The sequence below is a fragment of the Chroicocephalus ridibundus genome, chromosome 6 (assembly GCF_963924245.1).
Source record: "Chroicocephalus ridibundus chromosome 6, bChrRid1.1, whole genome shotgun sequence".
NCBI lineage: Eukaryota > Metazoa > Chordata > Aves > Charadriiformes > Laridae > Chroicocephalus > Chroicocephalus ridibundus.
This window is the reverse complement of record NC_086289.1, coordinates 40,831,444-40,851,240: the sequence shown is the minus strand read 5'-3', so window position 1 is coordinate 40,851,240 and position 19,797 is coordinate 40,831,444. Positions and strand designations below refer to the sequence as shown.

General features: G+C 41.6%; 1 protein-coding gene across 1 annotated transcript in view; it reads right to left on the bottom strand.

Moving 5' to 3' along the window:
* The window catches only part of PTEN (phosphatase and tensin homolog), a gene marked incomplete at its 5' end in the record, with an annotated part of 50,579 nt that overhangs the window by 12,717 nt on the left and 18,065 nt on the right, over positions 1-19,797 (bottom strand). The window contains 5 exons of the mRNA XM_063338216.1: positions 497-663; positions 2,868-3,009; positions 7,839-8,077; positions 12,032-12,075; positions 17,119-17,163. Coding sequence (XP_063194286.1) covers positions 497-663; positions 2,868-3,009; positions 7,839-8,077; positions 12,032-12,075; positions 17,119-17,163 — 637 coding nt within the window. The remainder of the gene's footprint in view (positions 1-496; positions 664-2,867; positions 3,010-7,838; positions 8,078-12,031; positions 12,076-17,118; positions 17,164-19,797) is intronic.

The window sequence follows — 19,797 nt, the reverse complement described above, 5'->3', positions numbered from 1 at the left end:
GCACTGCAGCCGGGAACCGAGAGATGGCTGAATACATTGCAGAGATACTTTTACAAAGTGTGTAGGAACTCAATTATCTTGGAAATTCAACCAAATTTGACAGACGGGTAGAAATCAGCAAACAGCAGACAGACAGGATCTTCTGTGGCTGCTCAAATCTTAGGAAAATTTAGTGAAGAAAACAGCTGGAGTTAACTCACTCAGTATGCGAGTCTATTTTTAGAATGAGAATGTTTCTTCCTCAATTAGATTACTCACTAATACCCAAACGACTGCAATACATATCCAGTATGATTTTTATCCAACCTTTGTACTTAATCTCACCAGCTCTCAAAATAGCCAGCTTTCATTTTGTAGTAGATCCTCTCCTTGGGAAAACCAGACATTGAAGAATTAAATACTGTGATTACGCATCACTGAAGAATAACCAACATGCCAGCCCTGCATCAGGATTAGCTCGACAACATTTTTCAGAAAAGTTCCAGAGAAAACCAACCTTTTTCAACATCTTGTTCTGTTTGTGGAAAAATTCCACTTTGATATCACCGCATACCGGCAAAGGTTGAGGAAATTCAAAGTACATATACTTGTCTTCACGTCTTGAGGGTCCTGAAGGGGAGGTGAATATCTTTACCTTTAGCTGGTACACCACAAACTGAGGATCTGCATGGCAAAACAGAGCATCACTTCGTAAGAAATGCCTTAAAGCATCAAAAAGTACAATATTAGTATCAGAATCACGATCATGAGCTATGGTATTTTGAAAGTTAAGTAACTGTCTATTAAAAGCAAAACCCTGCGGGGCATCAAACTTTGCTAGATGTTACAGGAAACAACCTAACAGATTTCTGTCCTTTGTAGCACTACTCTAAGGCAACCATAGGGTTCCTAGAAAGTTGCTGTTTCTTTTTAATACGATAAGAAATTACTATATGAAGTGCCAACTTCTTGGCTTTTCCTTGCATGTTGCCTCTCATCTCCACATTATATGGACATAACTATCATCTCTTCTTTGAATTGCAGAGCAGGTGGTTGTGTCAGCACAAACTGATTTCTGCTCTTACACAAACAGAACCGTTACACAAACAAAAACAAGGACAATTTAACATGTAATACACAAGCCAACCAGCACTGACAGACTATACAGATCATGTAAATTTGGCCTGTAAATCACCGTGACCAAAAAAGTGCCAGCCATGGTGCAACTTTACAAATTAAATCTGCAGGGGTAATAGCTGAAATTATGAGGGCTTTTTGGTGCAGCCTAAGCAGATTTTCTTTGGAAATTACCAGACACCAGCATGAAAGCCAGAAATATTAAATGAGACTTATTCAAAGAAGTCTTTCTGCATTTGCTCCCAACTTCTCCATTAGAATCGGATGCAGACTGCTCTCTAGACAATACACACTGAACCATATCCTGCTGTAGAGTGTGTGGCCACCCTGAAACCACCCCTGCAGAGCTGCAGAAGTCCCTGCTGAGCACACGCACATTATCTTGCTGAATGGTCTAGCTATAAAACTGCTACTTATCTCGCTCAAATCCTCAGAGCCGTGAAACCCTGTCATCTCTTCATTTTACCTGAGAGACAGGACTCTGCTCCGTCAGTGACTTTAAAACACAAGTAAGATAACAAGGAAGTCAGATTTAAAGTTATCGTCTGTTGGTAAAATTACTGCAGCCGCAGCTGATAACATAACCAAAGTAGTAACATAGATCATTGGTTTCACACTCTGAAAAATCCCTGAAAACTCCACAGAAATATAAAATATCGCAGTAGACAAAGATGCTGAAGTTGATAGTCACTCCTATCACCTTCTTTCGTTTATCCCAACATCCTACTGCAAAAATAGCATGCTAGTAGCCTGGTACGGACAAACAAGTTGATGTTCACGTGAGCAGTTCATACTTGCAGCTTGATTTCACAAGTATAGCGTAGTTTATTTGAGACGTTAAATAAATGGTAATGGCAGAAATCTGTAACTTCCACACCTCAACCCTACAGGCAGGGCTTCCTGTAAATACAGCTGGCCTGACAAGTTGCTTGATCGTTTCTTATGTGCATTCCATGTTCAGGTACTGCCTTATAACAATATTAATAGTGCAATTTTAATCAAAGTCACAGGAGGAACTGGAATTAATTACCCATTGCAGTAATCCCCACAGCAAAACCATTAGAAAAAACTTTTTCCACTAACAAAAAAAATGAACACGCAACACTAGGCAGTTACTGCCCTGTAATGCAGCCAACAGAAGGACAGAAGTGAATTCGTACTTATACTTCAAAATTTCAAGGAATCTGCTCTTCCTTACTAACACACTGTGTATCGGCAAGCCAGATTAATTGTTTACAGGTGTATTAATACTTTATAAGCCCCCATATAAAGAAAAGTTTACTCCAGAGTTAATCAGATATCTGCCCCGTTGAAGTCATTTATTTTTTTTTTAAACATCAGGGGAAGAGTAATGTTGCTACATTTGAAGCCACAACATGCCATTAAGCAAATGTTTTTCAGCAATTCATGTTTCCCAAGAGTTGCTACATTACAAAGAAAAAATATACATATATGGCATCACTTATCTTCAAACTGTTAAATACTTCCCAATTTAAAACTGTAGTAAAACAACCATATGAGTCCTTCACAGACCTAAACTTACTATACCTGGGAGGATGCTAGCGGATAGACCACACTAACCCAGCAGACTTTGGAACGCTAAGTGTTTGAGTATGATCTTCTCCATCAAGATGAGCAGCTCTTAGTGTCACATAACAGAATGGTAACAGTCACATAACCAAACCAAGTTCAAAGGCCAACGTGTTTCCTTACGAGAGGTAATGGAGGTTAACGGGGCGCTGGGTACTTACTGCAAGTTCCGCTGCTGAACATGGGAATTGTTTCAAACATCATCTTGTGAAACAGCAGTGCCACTGGTCTGTAATCCAGGTGATTCTTTAACAGGTAGCTATAGTAGTACACGTAGCGTCTCTGACTGGGAATTGTCACTCCCTAAAGAGAGGGAAAACAAATGTCAAAAACCATCAAGACCATTTATTACTAACAGAGCTCCTCCCATGACCTCTGAATGTAACTAAGGGCAAATAAATCACGAATGAAGAGGTAGCTAAAGCACCTGGAATAGACCATTGTGATTTATGCCGAGTACACCTCCGCAGCAGCTACACTGGAGACCGGCACACCAAGTAAAGCATCTAAGTCAGCGGTACCTAGGAAGCAGGGGAGTGCCGCATGACTTTCTACACCGCACCGAAACCCAGCCGTGCACGTTTAGCACAGTCATTCATGAGGACCCTCTGCGATTTCTTTAATGTGGACCATCCCGGGCACCTCAAGGACTAACAAAGACGTAATCCACCTCCAAACCATTCCCAAAGACAGCCTCTGTACATGTTCCTTTTTCCCCAGACACGCGTCCACATCTCTTGTACTCCTCCTGCAGAGCACTTAAGAGGAAGCTGTTTGCACGCATTATCTAATGCCAGGCAATTAATTACCAACCAGTCCCCATCACGGAACAAGCAGGACACTGGCCTTCCAGTTACTTTATCCCCAAACATCCATCTTGAGCAGTAAGGCAAAGAATGCAGACTTTTCAATATCTTAAAAACACACACCTCAGACACCCTGAGGTCACGTAAAAGACAGTTTCATGCTGCTGCTTTTTTTTGGGGTAGGGAAGTTAAGCAGGAGGCACCTTGAACATACACTAATTTTAAAGCACCAATACAGGAATTACATTTTGACAGCAGTTTAAGTCAAAAGATTCTGTTTGCTAATATCACTGTACTCAAGGCTGATGCTACCTTCTATTACAAAATGCCCTTCTGAAACGTTCTTCCCTACAGCACTTGTACAATGACTTTGTTACATAGCCTTCTACACTGACCATGGTTTTGGTTCAGATATCATCTCAGCAGTTATCAGACCCACGACTTCGCAGAGCTTTAAAGTCTGCTTTCCTAGGATCTGAGCTTCATGACTGACCAAATCCCAGCCTCAGAACAAACTGCCAGTAATTTGCCAGTGCTGCCAATCAGAATGAAACTATGCAGGTAAGGAAAACGCAGCCTTCTCTGCTCATGGCTTCTTCATGCCATAAAGGATGTGTCCCACAGAGAAACCCCAGCACACCTTACCAAGGCAACCAGGGCTCGGACCAGAAGGAAAGGAACACAGTCACTTTTGCAGCTATATAAAGTGACCCCTGGTCTCAAAGCAAAACCAGTTCTCAGCCAAGAGGGCAGTTTTATCCCTGCAGCCAGAGAATTTAACTCCCCAGAGACATAGCCTTTACCCTGAGATCCTAAGAACCAGCCACACTGAAGCGGAACGGAAAGTTCTCCATTTTCCAAAGGCCTGATTTCAAAGCAGAACACTTTCATAACAAGCTAATATTCCGAGAGGTGCAATCAACCCCCTGCTTACTTTTATAGTCAAGAAGAATAAAGAACTGGGAAGCAGCTGAAGTATTTTCTCCCCGAGAAGCTTACATTTCCCATTTATCATCATCATTTTTAAAATGGACATTAGATAAGCTCCTCTAGTCCTTACACCAGAGTTTCACAGGGCACTGCTGAGCTGTGTAGACATCACAAAGCTTGGCAGGTGCTACTCCTGCTTCTCCTCTCAATGTAGCACAGGCAGTATTATGAATAACAAACATTTTTAGAAGGCATATTCCCCCATATTCACTTTAATAACGTGCCCTACCATGAGCGTAAAGCTAAAGCTGCAGCCTCAGACCAGGCTCATGGCATCAGGTTTAGCAGAGGTTGTCACCTGAGTACTTCGAACAAACAAGCGTTACAACTCACCAGCTCCAATACATCATACATTGAACATCTACCCTGCTCAAAGAGTCATCCTCAGGCTTCCTCGCACAAAATAATTGGTTTCCATTTCCTGGAAAATGTTCTACTATTAGGAGCCATTCCTAAAAATACGGTAAAAGAATGCTCCTGAATGGATCATCTCCAGCTCAAGCACTTGAATAGCTGTTCCCAGTTGATACCTATCTGTTGCGTAATTATACCCTGCTTCTTTCTGAGTCTAGTCCCCACCATAAAGCCCCTCAAGAGTAGGCTGTAGGAAGGTAAGTTGTCAGTCTTTGTCATCACAGTAGTATTTCAGCATCCATCTTAAGGAAAAAACAGGCGATAAGCTAATCATTTCAAACAGTGGGCGCAGCAGCTCTCTCAGAAGATTTGAAGGCGGGGGTGATGGTGGTGGGTGTTTACTTCTCCTCCAGCTCTGAGAATAGGCTGGACAATTACAGTTCTTTATCTAATTTCAGAAAACAGTTTGTCTCCCTGGGTTCAAAGGGAAAAGAGAAATCAGTCCTGTTCTACTACAGTGGCGGTGACTGACAGACAACCATTTAGCCAATACTTTCTGATCTTCATCATTCCCTTCTTCTGAAAGAGTTCTCCCCACTATGAGGCATTAGAGAAGTCAAAAGAGGCAGCTTACAGAGAAGAAAAAAACCAAAACCCAAAACCCAGAAGTTTTTGGTCAGAGACAGACTTTTAGACTCAGTTCTGCAACATCTTATTCCCCGCTACCTTTCCCAGGACAACAGTACATTAACAGACTATCTAGCAACTGTCAGCCTTATTTACAGCAACTCTCACTTCATGTCGCAAAGGCCTCCGTGAAGCTGCTTCTCCCAGCACACACTTGGGAAAAGCTTGCTACAGAAGCACTTGAGGTTGTTCTCTTGACCAATTAGTCATACTTCCTCTTGCAATTAGACACATACTTCCTGCCGGCATGGACTAAACTCTCTTGAGAATCACTTCGCCAGGCACATTGATGGCAACAGCGATTTTAGCTAGGCTATTCTGAGCAGCCGTATACAAAATGCACACCCTGCGCTTGTTTAAACAAAGAAAATTCAGTACCTAATTAAAGCCATTTTGCCTTCATCATGCGTATGTTGGTCCAACCAAAAAAAAAATAAATGCACGTTCTCTTGTCCCTAGGTGCAAACAGCTCTTCCGATGCCTCATTTACTTTGAGTCCAGGAAGTCAGTTATATAAAGGTGTGATGAAGTGTCTGAGTCCAGGAAGTCAGTTATATAAAGGTGTGATGAAGTGTCAAATCAGAGAGCAGCACTTGACATATAACACTGAAATACGTGCCACAAGGGAAGAAGCAGCTCCCAGAACCTGCACTGGAATACCTGCTTATAAATTCTACTTTAATGACTACGTGAATCACACGCTGCCCACCGTCCGCATAAAGATAATCCTGCTGAAGTGGAGCTGGTGGGGGGGGCGGGAAATCAACTCTTCCAGTTGAGACACGAAAACCAAAACAAAGTTGCTGGTTACAGACAATATTTACAGCGAAGCTAAACAAGGCTCTCACTATTCCTGTTTGCTAAGTTCTCCATTACCCCAAACATGCCAGAGGTACCACCGGGGTACTGATGAACGCTTAACTGACCTTAACGCAGAAAACATGACCCTCTTTTTACAGCTGGGAAACTGAGATACAACATGCTTCACTGTGGATTTGTTAAGTTTTATACTTCTCACGATCCGGCTCTTTAGATAATCTTTGCCAGCAGCAGTGATCTACACTGTTTATTCATCACGCAGCTCACTCCTATTCACTATTGTGCAGTCTTACCAAAAGCCACAAAGTTTCGATGGGAAACCTTGACACCGTCTCTGCTCTAGTGTCACACCACCACTACCTTCTCAGCAGTACGTGGAATAACAGCTCCAGCTTGTAAAGAGAGCAAACTAAGAAGTTATTTGCTCCTTCCCGTGAATTAACAGGCAAATTCTAAAAATCCTTATGTGACACTTCAGCTCTCAAGAGCCTTCAAACATGAAGCTCTGCTTGTAAGAGGTCTACACACTGTGAAATTAATACTTTATGCAAATATTACAGGAACAGAGAGAACTCTGTACTTGAGCAGGGTGAAACTGGCCTGCTGGGATCATCCCCCTGGGCTGCTCCACCAACATACACAAGGAAACGATGGAAGATGAGCGGGGAAGCTCGCTAAAGTGACCTTGCAAGTCACACCTCATTACAGTTGGAGAAATTTCAAATAAGGAGGTTAAATTCCCATTCATGAGGTGCAACCATACCAGAAAGGTCCAACATACAGTTACTGCTGTCTGTACCACTGACAAGGTCTTAACAGAAAGCTCCTGCAGCTGTGAACATCGTTTCTCTGAAATGACATGCCCCTCATTTCTCCTCAGGAGAAGTACAAGAAACTAAATGGCAGCACCTCCTGAAGCAGGCTCTGAGGCTGCCTCAGCTCCGACGATTAACTACCCTTTTACTGAAAAGGGGCATCCAACAACAGACTCTTCCAGTCGGGATATTCAACTGTAACACGCACTGTAATGACTACGCATCTCCAACCACCACCACAGAAGCTAAGCGAACCTGAGGAGATGAACAACTCATCCATTCAGGCAAAACAAGCTAGAATAATCCTCTTATTTGGGTTAAAAACGCTGAACAAGAAAGTTCACTCATCAACTGCCTATTTGATGCAATACACAGCAGAATGCTATTTAAAAGGCTATTTAAAATAAACTGTGCAGATCGTCTTGAACAGGAGATGGAAGAAAACAGACTGTTTTAGTGTTGTGACTAATTGCTGCTGCTGTTTAGGAAAGCTTTTTCATTGGGAACAATTGCACTGATCCAATAAGTGTTAAAGCTGAATCAAACCAGATATCACACTGATGGCAAGTATTTCTTAAAAGGCTTGACTATTCAAATTGACCTCATGCAGGAAAAGCATAAAGATACAGGTTGGAGAACAGAAGAACAGAAAGTAACTCACCTTCTTGTCTCTGGTCCTTACTTCCCCATAGAAATCTAAGGCTTCTTGAGCCTTTAAAAACTTGCCTCGATGCAACAAATATGCACATATCATTACACCAGTTCGTCCCTTTCCAGCTTTACAGTGGATTGCTGCAACATGATTGTCATCTTCACTTAGCCATTGGTCAAGATCTTCACAAAAAGGTTTGATAAGCTCTAGCTGTGGTGGGTTATGGTCTTCAAAAGGGTACTGTGCAACTGCAATGAGAAGCAGTAGTTTATCAAAATCTCAAAAGGAAGTAACAGCAGGCTCAGTTAGACAGGTCAACTGTGCGATAAGCATGCAAAAAATTAACTTTCCAAACACCCCCCCATCTTATAGATAAGTACATTTTTTTATTCCAGTATTATTCAGTAATGTACTGCATACTATATGCACTGCAGACATTTCTCTGGTAATACATAAACAGGCATCCTGCTACATGAAGAGACTATTTCACACCACCACTGAAAAGTGGCACCGACTCTATATCTTATATCCTGAATTCTCTAGAATTTAAGAGTATGCTGACACAAAGAATAACCTTGTGAAAACCCATTACTCCAGCAATAATTAGACTACCTGCTGAGAGAAAACAGGGCCAGACCTCAGTCACTAATCACACAACAGGAATTTTGCTGAAAAATTCTGAGCACAGTTGGGTCTACATTGGGAAAAAAAACTCTCAGACCTTGCTCAAAGGGGTTGTGAAACAAAAAAATGGCAACTTCCATATTAGAAAGTGGTAATTGAAAAAGAAATCTCATGTAAGGCACTCGCGATACTTCTGGGTTTTAAAGTCAAACCACCAAAGTTGTCCTTTTTCTTACATGGATACACACAAGCACTTCTTCCATCTAGAGATGGAAAGAATTTCAAGTGAGAATACAAGAGATGAAAGAAAACTCAAGAGAAAAAAAAATAAGCAATAAGCAGAGAGAAGCACCCAAACCTCTAATGCCTCGGATAAGATCACAGACAATGCCATGCTGACTGGCAGATTACATAGGGCTGTCCTACTTTCATCAGGAGAACAGCACTTTATGAAGTGCACCCCAATTCTCAATTGACAGACTAGGGATCTTATAAATGCCAGTCTGGTTCACTTAAACGTTCTCAGCTAGAACCACCATATCCTTTGCTGGTCTAAAAAAAAAAAAAAAAAACAACTACATCTCATTTTTTGGCGAGTGTTTGTATTCATTCCATAAGCACTATTTCTCTTGTCATACATGCAAGAGTCCTTTTGATGAAGCCCCAAGGACTTGAAGAGCAGAAGTGAGGGATGAAGTAATGGACTGCACTGCAGCCCAAGTCCAAAGTCTTCTGGAGGGATCCACAAGGACAATTTACAGAATCACAGAATGGTAGGGGCTGGAAGGGACCTTTAGAGATCATCTACTCCAATCCCCCCGCCAAAGCAGGGTCACGCAGAGCAGGTTGCACAGGAACTCATCCAGGTGGGTTTTGATATCTCCAGATAAGGAGACTCCACAGCCTCTCCAGGCAGCCTGTGCCAGTGCTCCATCACCCTCAAAGGAAAGAAATTTTTCCTCAAGTTCAGATGGAATTCCCTGTGTTCCAGTTTGTGCCCCTTGTCCTGTCACCGGGCACCACTGAAAAGAGTCTGGCCCCATCCTCCTGACACTCGCCCTTTAGATATTGATAAGCATTGGTGAGGTCCCCTCTCAGTCTTCTCTTCTCCAAGCTAGACAGCCCCAGGTCTCTCAGCCTTTCCTCATCAGAGAGCTGCTCCAGTCCCTTGATCATCTTTGTAGCCTTCACTGGACTCTCTCCAGCAGTTCCCTGTCCTTCTTGAACTGGGGGGCCCAGAACTGGACACAGCACTGCAGATGCGGCCTCACCAAGGCAGAGCAGAGGGGGAGGATGACCTCCCTCCACCTGCTGGCCACGCTCTTTTTAATGCCCCCCAGGAGACCATTGGCCTTCTTGGCCAGAAGGGCACGTTGCTGGCTCAATATTCAGTCACAACACAGACCACCCCTTTGGTCTCCCAGGAGACCAAATAGGTAGGCTCAATAAAGTGAATAATCTTTGTTAAAGAAGCAGCAAAGGTTAACGAATGTAAACGTACACTAATAAGTTCTTCCACATGAAAGATCCAAAGACTGCCCAAATTACAGTTTTATGTGAACTTACAGAGATGCCGCTTTCTGAAGCAGATGTAAATGTAAGGAGGATTTTATTTAGAAATCCCCAAGAAAAGCAGCTGTTAGGAGATGCTGCAAATTTGTCCATACAGTTTTGAGTCTATCTTAACTACATCCAATAAGGTTGTACTACTATCCAAAGCAGTCCTGAAAGAACGGCCTGAAAAATCCCAAGTAGTAACAGCATCCCAAAGCTGCTCTCTGAGATTTGGGATCACAGGCAAACCTGGCAGTATTTTCTTCAAAGTTGGAATGAGAAGCAGATGAAATGCATGCCCTGCAATGGTTCAGAGGGATTAAGGAAACATTAGGGTGCACAACCTTGAGCTCAGAGGGTCCAGGGTCCTCTATGGATTTTTGGTTCCTAACACCGGAGCACACAGCATGGAGAACGGTTCCGATTACTCTCTCCAAGCCCCTAGACATTGCAAGAAAAAACCCATAGCAAAAAAAAAAATAATATCTCTATATATAAAGGAAAGCCCGGGGCAAAGCAGAAAGCAATTTTCAGTATAGAAGTACTTCAGAAACTCCAAAACCCTAGACAGAAAGCTAGCATCCAGATAAGAGCTTTCAACATTTGGTTTTGAATTTGATGCAAGAGCATCCAAGTTGAGTAATGAACCACTGAGTGTTTCACACTAAGCGTACAAATGAAAAGTTCCCCTTGAAATGAATTCACTTCAGAAGATTTTAAAGTAGAACTGCTGTTCCTCTGCTAAGGGAAGTTCCAAGTCACCAACCTGGTTATCTAAGGTAACTAATTTGGGGATGAAAAGAAAGGAAGGCAACGTGTAGCTCTCTACGACAGCAGTGTCTAATGCAGAGGAGCTGTGAAAGGTGGTGTCACAAAGAAAATTTTGGGCTGGGATTGACAGTGAAGGGAGCTGAGCACCCCTGTAACAGAAAGCATAAATTAAAGCAAGCATATGTTCCGGACATATTAGAAGCACATCCTTTTCGTTTACGCCTTTTCTCCTCTTACTCAAAGTACTGTTCAAGCAGATCTTAAAATACTTTCTTTTTGGTTTGGATGTATTCAGTAAGATTTTAGGACACTCGTTCAACATCGTAAGAGCAAATTAGGAGTGAAGATGACTTCAAAATGAAAATTTCAGTCCTCCTACATTCAGACATTAAAGCAGCCAGTGACATTTTGATCACATCCTAAACACCCTCTTTACAACTAGAGGGATGCTTTAAAATAATCATGAAAGAAGTTGAGCCCTTGCTATGATGTAATATTAGCCAGCAAGCCCAAAATTTATTCATCTACAATTACATACACACAAGTACTCCTTATCTATCCAACTACTCTGAAGCACTGCATGAAGAGGAACTACAAGCTCTAGTACTGTGCACAGAGATGTTCCTCTGCACAAAAAGCAAAGGTGAATCTGTATTTATTTATTACCTGGGGAGTTAATACTGACAAAACAGGTACATCCATTTCCACTCTCCAAGGGTCTGATCAAAATGAGCCCTTAAAAGTTTCCCCACTGGTTCTGGTAGCTCTGCAAAGTGTCTTAAGACCCAACTCATCTCAAAGAGGCATCACATGGGAATGAATTTTATTTTTTTTTAAAGCAACTGAAGGTTTGTTCCAAAAAGTTGTTTTACATGAACAGTGATTTAAGTGTTCTCCATTTTTATTCTAAGTGATGCTTCTGCATAACAGAGTTCTCTAAACTTCACATCTAAATTTTACACTGTTTGCACAATGAATTTAACAGAAACTTCTATATAACCCATTCTGCAAAAAATTTGTGCAACAGTAGGCTTCTGATTGTCTTATTAGACCTTGATCTAGTTAACCACTAAGAACACACTTTTTTGAAAGCATCAAGAACACAGCAAGCTCCTCCAGTGACTCAAAGCAATCTGACACCTTTCCTTGTGCCCAAATCCCATACATTACTATTCACCAGCTCCTCCTTTATACTTTCATCCAGAAACACTGAAGTTTAAAGAGAAGAACAAACACTGGACAGAAAAACATACCTCTGCAGTTAAATTTGGCGGTGTCATAATGTCTTTCAGCACATCTAAGAAAGAAAAATAGACAAGAGTTCAAGACAAGTCTAAGGCACTCCCAACAGCTGTCACACCTTGGAACATGCAGATCAACATATGGGAAAATCACATATATCCATCACCTTTATGATTTAAAATTATAGCTAGAGGTTACATAGAGAAAAACTGTTTTATTGCAGGTGTGTATAAAGTTGCTCACTAAAAAACCAGTTATTTTTCTGAAAAGCAATTACTTACTCTATGGTAATTGTGGTCCATCAGTATGGTCTAGTCAGTGCAACTCTCAATGGAGACATTCACACAAGTAACGCAATACACTATTACTGTTTAACACTGTAGTATCAGCAGCTCCAGCCACTCGAGCAGTTTTATGCTCCCACACAAATACATAAAGAGTAGATGCCTATGACCTTCATCCAATTGACTGTGAACTCAAAACACGTGTCAAGATCCCTGAACAATAACACGGGTGTTAGAGGTGACAGGGATCACAAGGACATTTCAAAGACCCTTGGCTAGTGCAACCTAAGCAAGCATTCTTCCTCCAATTACAGGACCACCACAAGGCCACCACAGGCAACAGAAAGCACCACTGAATATTATAACGGAGAGCACTTCTATCAAGCGATCAAGAGATTGTAATACTCCTCTCCACCTTGGTATTTGTTCTTGAAGTTAGGTGAACTCAAAAAAAAACCCAGAAGGCCAGTCAGTCAGTTTTCCCCTCACAGACCCTGGAAAATGGCACATTTCTGAAGACTTCGAAGTTGCATCAATGTCTATCCCACCACTCTGTAACAGTAGCTAGCTAGTAGCACAGCTACCCACACTGTATTTAGTCTTGCAGGATGACTTGCCTCAGGACAAACATCAGTAACCAGATGTAAGCAATACAATCAGCAGGGCTCTAATACAGCCGAAACGGCATGCTGTAAGGGAATAAGCCAGATCAGATGTTGGGGGTAAAGGGAAAGACAGCAAGAAGTGAATGCCCTCTGTAATTTTCCCTGGAGTTGCTCTTTGCAGGCAAAATGATGCACCCCTCTACGATGCAAGTGAAAATGCAGTTCAGAAGGAAAACGAGAACAATCCTGCCCCAAAACAGGCCTCCAGGTTGCCTAGGAGTCATTTCGGTAGACAACACACATCTAGATCTTCGGTTCTGATTATAACCTGTACTCTTCACAGGGTTCAGATACCCACACCAGTTTCAGCACCAGTATAAACTCATCTTTCCTTAATAGGGATGTTAAGACTGCAGCCTTTGGAGCCATATGGAGCTTACTTGACGCTTTCAGCACGCAAAGTCTTCGGCTCCTACTTGTATGACTGTTGCACGTAAGTGGAGCCCTGCATGTGCTACGTTGAGCTTTGGCCACAAGACTCATGGCCACGAGGTTCGCTGGGGTTGCGCATGCACTCAACACTTCCCTTTCTCTGAATTCCAGAGCCTTCTTGAGTCTAGCCTCTGCTAGGGAAAAGCCTGGCAGTTTTTACAGCTCTGAGCACATTGCTGACACTTTCTGTGGGTCGAAGTGATACGCAGCAGGTTAAGCTGGCAGGTGGGACTCAAAAAAAAAAAAAAAACAAAAAAAAAACCCAAAAAAAACATTATCTGCACTCAAACCTTTGAGAAGAAAGGTTAGGCACTGTATGCACACTCAAGACGGAGTCATCACACCTGAAGCAGCCATCGGCCACGCTAGGCAAAGCTGCTAGGAAACAAAGCGGTTAACACAAAGGATCTTATCGAAGAAAGTTTCCTCCTTCCTTTTAAATAAATACCCAATTCAAAGGGGTAGTAAGAGATTAAAGTCTTCAAAACAAACAAAAAATCCACATATGGGCAAAAAAAGCCTTCAAATTTTGAAGTTTGAGAGAGTATCCAGTAGAATACCGTAAGGGATAAAAAAAAAAAAAACAGTTGTGTTGACACCAAGGATAGAAACTGAGCACAGAACATAACCATGTCACTCTTTATGCCCTCTTACGGGAGCTGCACACAAATGCAGAGCTCCAGACATGGCTGTACAAAATATACTCCCATTTCATTACACGGAAAATGTGTATCTGCAGCAGAGACGCCACTGACACACACTTTGGGGGATGCTTCCGTTCCATTCGGGTTTTTTTTTTATACACTGTTAGGCCTGTAATACAGTCAGATCTCCCAATGAAGCTTGAACATTTTTGTGGATTTTGGGGGTGGGGAGCGGGCTGGCACAGTTCTCGTAATTAAAGGGAGTTTAAAGCAACCCAGATCCCAAGTGCTGCCAGCCAGGCACCTTCCTGATCAAAATCATGATCCCACTAATGACAGGACTATAGGCTACCGAAAAGATGGCAGCCTATGCCAAAGCCCAACTTCATGCACACAGAGGTACAGGAAGTACACACAAAATCCACATTGTTCATTACAGCTCCTTCCTTTAACTGTCTGCCTGTAGGACAGTTAAAAAAATGTACTGGAGAAGATGGGCATTTCTACAATAGGGGAGGTTAACAATTGGGCAGTGTGTGAAGTTAGGAGATGAAACTGGAAGAACATGTTAAAGAAGAACACTGATAGGAACACATGAGAAAACCAACAAAACAGACAAAATGAAACTGAATGCTCAAACATTCATTGGGAAGTTAAATGCCAAGATGCAAGGATGTGGCGTAACTGACATCATTTAAGCATCCTTTCAGAAAAAAATCACTCTAAATCCTTTATTTAAAACTGCTCAACATTATTATCAAATTCATATAACAGCTACCTTAAGGGAACTCAAACCCCATGACAGTGTTTGAAATAATTCTGAATATAATCACATAACTCCAGCTCTGAACTCCCACCTCTTTCAAAGACAGACAATAGGTTGATTATTTCCAAAAATTCAGCTTAATCTAAAGAGATGCTGTTCTCCAAAATACCTGAAGGCTGCAATTTCTTCCCATCTTGAAACCAAACGTTGCAACAATTCAGCTAATGGCATTTATGTACTTAACGTGCACAAATTTTGCCCACATAAAGATAAAGAGATAACCTGGCCTCTCTAGCCAGAGACACACAGTTTAAAAGCTATGCTTTCCAAGCAGTGCAGTCATCACTTGAATCTTCAGTTGCAACTGATCCACGTTTTGGGGAAGAAAACCCACACACTTTAAAAGGATGTTTCATCCTGCAAAAGTTTTCATTTGAGGGTGAATATAGTAATTTTAGGAGGTTTCACTTGCGATTGTTTTGAAGTTAGCAACAAGGAAAAAAATCAACGGGAGGTTCTTGCATCGAAAACTGAAAAGTTAAAATTTTTAAATGAAGAACTTGGAAGACAAAAACCTGGACAAGTTCTTTCCACAGTTGAAACCACACATATCAGCAACATAAATGTCAAAAGCATTTGCCTCATCACTTCTCACTTAAAAACTTTAAAGTTGTTCCTCTGTAGGGTTGGGGGATTGTTTTTTGCTTTTTTCTAAAGCAAAATGAGGTTGCTAGCATACAGCAAAATGGAAACTTTTCAAGCACCACCTCCCTGAGGAGCTACCTGCCAAGATGCACAAAAGGCTTACTAAACACTTACTTTCTGACCAAGCCTTGAAGTTCACACGCAGCGACCTATTGTTTTTACCTGTCACCTCTCGAAACAAGCAGCTCGGTATCAGGCAGCTCAGCAAACCCTGATCTTGTAAGTGATACCAGAGCCACGCTTCACAGAAGCTGACAGCTGAACTGAGCCCCAAGGAGCAGGAGGCAATTCAGCTGTGTCAGTCCTACTCTGCTTCACTCCTCAAACCAAGCTGAAACTGTTAGGAGGCTTCGGAGGGGAGGCGGGGGTCTAATAAAAACACAGTGGTTGGATTTTACATGATACAGATCTTAAGTGCTGAGCTCCAGAAGACTTCAAAGGAAGATATCCAGAAAGCTGCCTCGTTAGAGAGCTTGCAACTACATGCGGAAGGAGCTATCAGCTATTCTAGGAAGCACTGTCTTTTCCACCCATAAGTGCCACCAAAACAGCATTTATTAAAATGCTGGAGAGCTTCTAAGTTGGAGAAAGTCATTTTTTCACTGAACTCTATGAAAGTTGTTCAATGAGTTTATTTCAATGCATGTTTCGTTTACATTATCTTTTTCTGTCACATCCTACCCCAGGATTTATATAACTAGTATGCCATTTCTCAGCTTCTAGTATCACCTCGCTCCAGCATCAGGAAACAGAGTTGCCTGATAATAATTCAGAGTTGCATTCAACTAATTCAGAGGCATATTTAAATACTTATTTTTAATGACCAGCAGATTACAATGTAATGCATTGCCTGGGTTTCCATACTACAGTAATTTTTCCATTAATTGCAGATATTTAGAAACATATGCATTTAAAAAAAAAGCCTTAACAGCTGAGAGAATCAATAAATCTTCAACTTAGGTTTCTGGGAAAAAACGAGGGGTAGGAAAACCATGACCTACTTTTCAACACCAGCTGACAAATCATTTATACAAATGAAATTAGTCTAAGCTAACGTATAAAGATGATCAAGGAACAACAACAACAAAAAAATCCCTTCTGTAACAAGAACAGTTTTCTGAATAACCAAGTTTTCAGAGGAAAACACTACATTTACAGAAGTGAGTAACTATCACATGATAGTCAAGAGGAGCGAGGAAGTGAACAGAACCTGGGTACCAATATGGTTCAATTAAAAAAAAAAAAGGAAAAAAAACAGGAAAGTATTAATTTGGCAATTTCTTCACTGTGGACATTAATACACTAATAGAAAGCCTGCTGTGAATTACTTTTCACTTTTTAATCACATGGTACAAGCTCCAGATGGGCTAGATGCCAAGTCATTTAAAAGCGTTCAAGTAATATGAATACACACCAGCATTTCATTTAACCTCACTCAGCTCCACTAAATGAAGTAACAGTGCCCTCAATCAGGCTTAATTGTTTTTAAAAATGTGCAAAACATCTCTAGCTCTGCTTTAGTACAGCAACAAGCCACTTTCACTCATAAGCTATTTTTAGAACTCATTATTTTGGAAAATACATCTATAAGAGCATACTTACAGATTGTATATCTTGTAATGGTTTTTATGCTTTGAATCCAAAAACCTTAAATAGAAAGAAAAAAAAGGCATGCATTAATATACATTGCAATAACGTTGACCTTAATTTGCAGCGTCGTTAAAGCGGCATCCAGAATGTGCAGTCCTGCATTCCAAGCCCCAGCTGGCTCTGCAGTGCCTCAAAGTCAAGGAGGCAGCATGTTGCAAACCTCGCTCATACGAATAACCCAGCAGCAATAATAAGACCACTTACGCAACTGAGGAGACCAAGATCTGACCTGCAACTGAAATATTTATCCTACGGACCAACCTGCGCTGATTTCTAAGATAACTGCACATCAGTACGTTAAGCTGAGGAAGGGTTGTTCATTTTTAAAGCAGAAAGCGTGGATTACACGAGGTATCTGTAAACACTTGCAATTTAATCACCTATGCAAAATATTTTGCCACTGCAGTGTTTCCATTGGGGGGGGAAAAAAAAGGCAGTTAAACTAACTTTCATATTCCAGTCAGAATCATTTTGTTTAATACCAGGTTTTTAAAATGGCCATTATTTGCCACTGAGGACAGTGCCCAATGACATACTGGGTACAGACAGGAGGAGGAGGAAGACCACTATACGTTTTCCACACCCATTTCATTCTCATGCTCACTTTGTAACAAAAACTTCCCATACAAGCCTCAAAGAGCCAAACTGCAAACATGATTCATCAAAATTGCCATGATTATATATGATGTGTCACCTGGCAAGGTTCAAGAAGAAATAACATACAAATGTTTACACTTAACATCATCAACAGTGTGTATCTGCACATCAGCCAGAAGGAATTTAATTAGCCATGACAGAACATGCTGTTCAAATTGAAAAGAAACACTAGCTGCTAAAATCCTGGAAAGCTCAAGCAAAAACAAGCTCTGGTTATCAGTCATAATATTCCAGAAGAACCTAGAAGAACTCTGTGGTTAAACCCATGCGTTAAAATAAGAACAGATGTGAACGCTCCTTGAGCGGCATCCAGTACGAGACTCCAGTTTCATCGGCAAAAATGTTTCATGACTCCCACTGGCACCTCTGTTGGCAGACTTCGAGAGATTAAGGGAGATGGTGGATGTGGCGATTTGTTCAGGAGATGTCCTCGCTTGTTTAAAACACACTGGAGAGCAAGGAGAGCTGACCGTTTCTGCCAGTAATATCCACAAAGCTGAGTATAAATTTTCATGCAAGTACTTTTCTAAGGACAAAATTCCATCCAAAACCTCTAAAAGCCTCAGTCACTGGAGAGAGCCAGCAGTCCAGGTCATACTTCTCATACAGTATCAGCATTAAATTTGTCAGGATACCGGCTATTCAGAAAAAGCCCACTGGCATATCCTGGCTCGATACCAATTGCTCCGGAGCTCAAACACGTTGAATTTCAGCATAAAAAGCTCTTGGGGGGAAAAAAAAAAAATCCACAATAAAGAGACAACAGGAGCAGCTGAGGACCTGCTGACTGCAACATGCAGAATGCTACATGATCACTTTTTGAGCATTATTCTCATTTAAAAATAAGGGGCAAACAAACATCATGCTACTTTAGCATCCAGTTCCCTACAGCCACTAAATTTATATCTCTCCATATCTTAATTTGGTTAATTACACTTTTAGGTGATCACTACTCCTTTTGATCAGAGTGTTTATGGACAACTTAATAATTACATAGGCATTCCCTTTGAAGAGTCTAATTTACACATATCTACATACTTAAGCAATAAAAATATATTTTCCTTTACACAGAAGCAACCAAAATCAATGCTGTGAATAGAAGAAGGCCTCCAAAGACTACTGCCAATTATTATTTATTCAGATTATTCCCATGTCCTGTACTCCAAGTCCAGCCTTTGCCCCTATCCTACAATCTGTGAAGGCGGAGTCCATCAGGCACCACGTGTTTCACATGGCAGATGCAATGCCCACATCAGCTTCATGAAATGGTGGCTCCGACTGCTGGTAAAGAAAAGACAGCTAGATGGTTTGTTTGTGGGCCAGCAAAAGCTTCTTCTCGAGGGCAAGCTACATGCAACGATATGATTAGAAAACACAACTTCACACCTCTTAACAATTCTAGCAGAGACATACACACTCAGCAAGAATATTTACAGATCGCTATGCTGAACCTCACCGATGTGACCAGCTCTGGAAAAGAGGCTTCTCCTCACTACCGCATGACAGAACAAGGTCGCTTCTGCAAGCCTGGTCAAATCCAGCCTCTGACGCTTTCGGTACCATTCGTGGATAGTGAGACTCGTCGAGTCAGTTAGCTACGCAAAAACGAAACTCCCTCAAACTCATCTGCAGCTAACTGCAGCTGCGCGGGAAGTCGCTGCCTCCAGATGACTGATTCTCAGTTGAGGGTTACGATTCCTCCCAGTGTGTGAACCAAGGAACCATCTCAACTCATTTCTGTACAAACCTGGATGCAAACAGTTACCAGTGAAATTCAAGCAGCGCTAATTCTGCCTGCCAACGATGATGAGAAACTTTCTATGGCATCTCAAACCTGGGAACAGCACCTTCTTGCCCAGATCACAGAATGTTTGTCGTTGCAAGGGACCTTTGGAGATCATCTAAGTCCAATCCCCTGCCAAAGTGGGGTCACCCAGAGCAGGTTGCACAGGAACTCATCCAGGTGAGGCCTGA